The sequence below is a fragment of the Cryptomeria japonica genome, chromosome 7 (genome assembly GCF_030272615.1).
Source record: "Cryptomeria japonica chromosome 7, Sugi_1.0, whole genome shotgun sequence".
NCBI lineage: Eukaryota > Viridiplantae > Streptophyta > Pinopsida > Cupressales > Cupressaceae > Cryptomeria > Cryptomeria japonica.
The window spans coordinates 828292145-828293397 of record NC_081411.1 but is presented as its reverse complement, the minus strand read 5'-3'; the positions used below and the strand labels follow the sequence as shown (position 1 = coordinate 828293397).

Here is a 1253-nt window from a genome sequence, read left to right as displayed (position 1 = left end):
AAATATGCTCTAAATCATAGCTATAAAATACATATAGAATATAAAAAAATTTAAAAGATAATTCTAACTCTTAAAGCACCATAATCTCTTATTCCTATTGGTGTATGATATATCTATGTGAATATTAATACATATATATATCCATGCATATATATGAAAATAAGCTTTCCACGAAAAAGACCAGAGAACCATAAATATATTCTGAGAGCTAAGAGACAGGCTCACTAAACTACCACAGCTTAGAGCAATGATAGGAACACTTCCTTCCATCTTTGATTTAGGATTAGCCCCCTAAGGTAGCAGAGACTCACCTCCTTCAGAAGAAGGGGAAGGCCACAATTCAGAAAAAAAAAAAAAAAAAAAAAAAAAAAAAAAAAAACCTAGTGGGACCCCAAGCCAAGCTGAACAACACCAAAAGCCTGGGATAACCAACCAATTAGCTAAAATAGAGGAGGAGTACTCCCTCCTAACTAATGAACTGCCCATCAGCTCCTGCATTAGCTAATTCATCTGCCCTAGAGTTTCCTTCTCTATAGATATGGTTGAAGGTCATTTTCTTGAAATCTTTAAGGAGACCAAGAGCTCTAAACAAGAGTGCATGCAGCTTCCAATCAAGCAGAGAACCTTTTCTAAGGCCATTGATAATAATGGCCGAGTCTCCTTCAATAGCCAGTTTACGAATACCCCTATTTTGACAAAGAAGGAGACCTTCAATTAGGGCTAAGATTTCAGCTTTGTTATTGGATTCAAACCTTATAGGTTTTGCTAGCCTAGCCAGTTCCCTCGCACCCTCATCATGCAGACAACATCTGATACCTGCAGGACCTAGGTTCCCTCGGGAAGCTCCATCAAAGTTTAGCTTGAACCAAGCCCTTTTAGGGGCTCTCCACTTGCAGGCCTTTCTCAACTCCTGTTTGTTAGAGTTGCCATCTCCAACAAAGGGAGGGAACCTCAAACCAAACCACAGCCCCCTCATCTTCTCATCTCAGTAGGTCATCTCTGAGAGATTAAAAGGAAATTTAGAAGTTCTACTATTTAGAGTCTCCACAATTGAGGCTTCTATTTTATTCACCAGAAGGGTCCACTCCATCTTCTCCTCCTTAAAGAGTCTCCTATTGCGTTCCTTCCAGAGTTCCCAAATAACCAAAAAAGGGGCCAGGTTTCATATCTCACCATATAGGGAGTTCTTGAAAAGGATTGTCCATGTCTGAAACATCCCAAGGATGGTATTGGGAAAGGTTGAGTACCACCCT

General features: G+C 39.8%; 1 protein-coding gene across 1 annotated transcript; it reads right to left on the bottom strand.

Moving 5' to 3' along the window:
* Positions 1-466: 466 nt before the first annotated feature.
* Positions 467-976, bottom strand: LOC131038968 (uncharacterized). The gene has a single exon (XM_057971594.2). It carries the CDS (start codon positions 974-976, stop codon positions 467-469), a length of 510 nt encoding a protein of 169 aa, XP_057827577.2.
* Positions 977-1253: the final 277 nt, after the last annotated feature.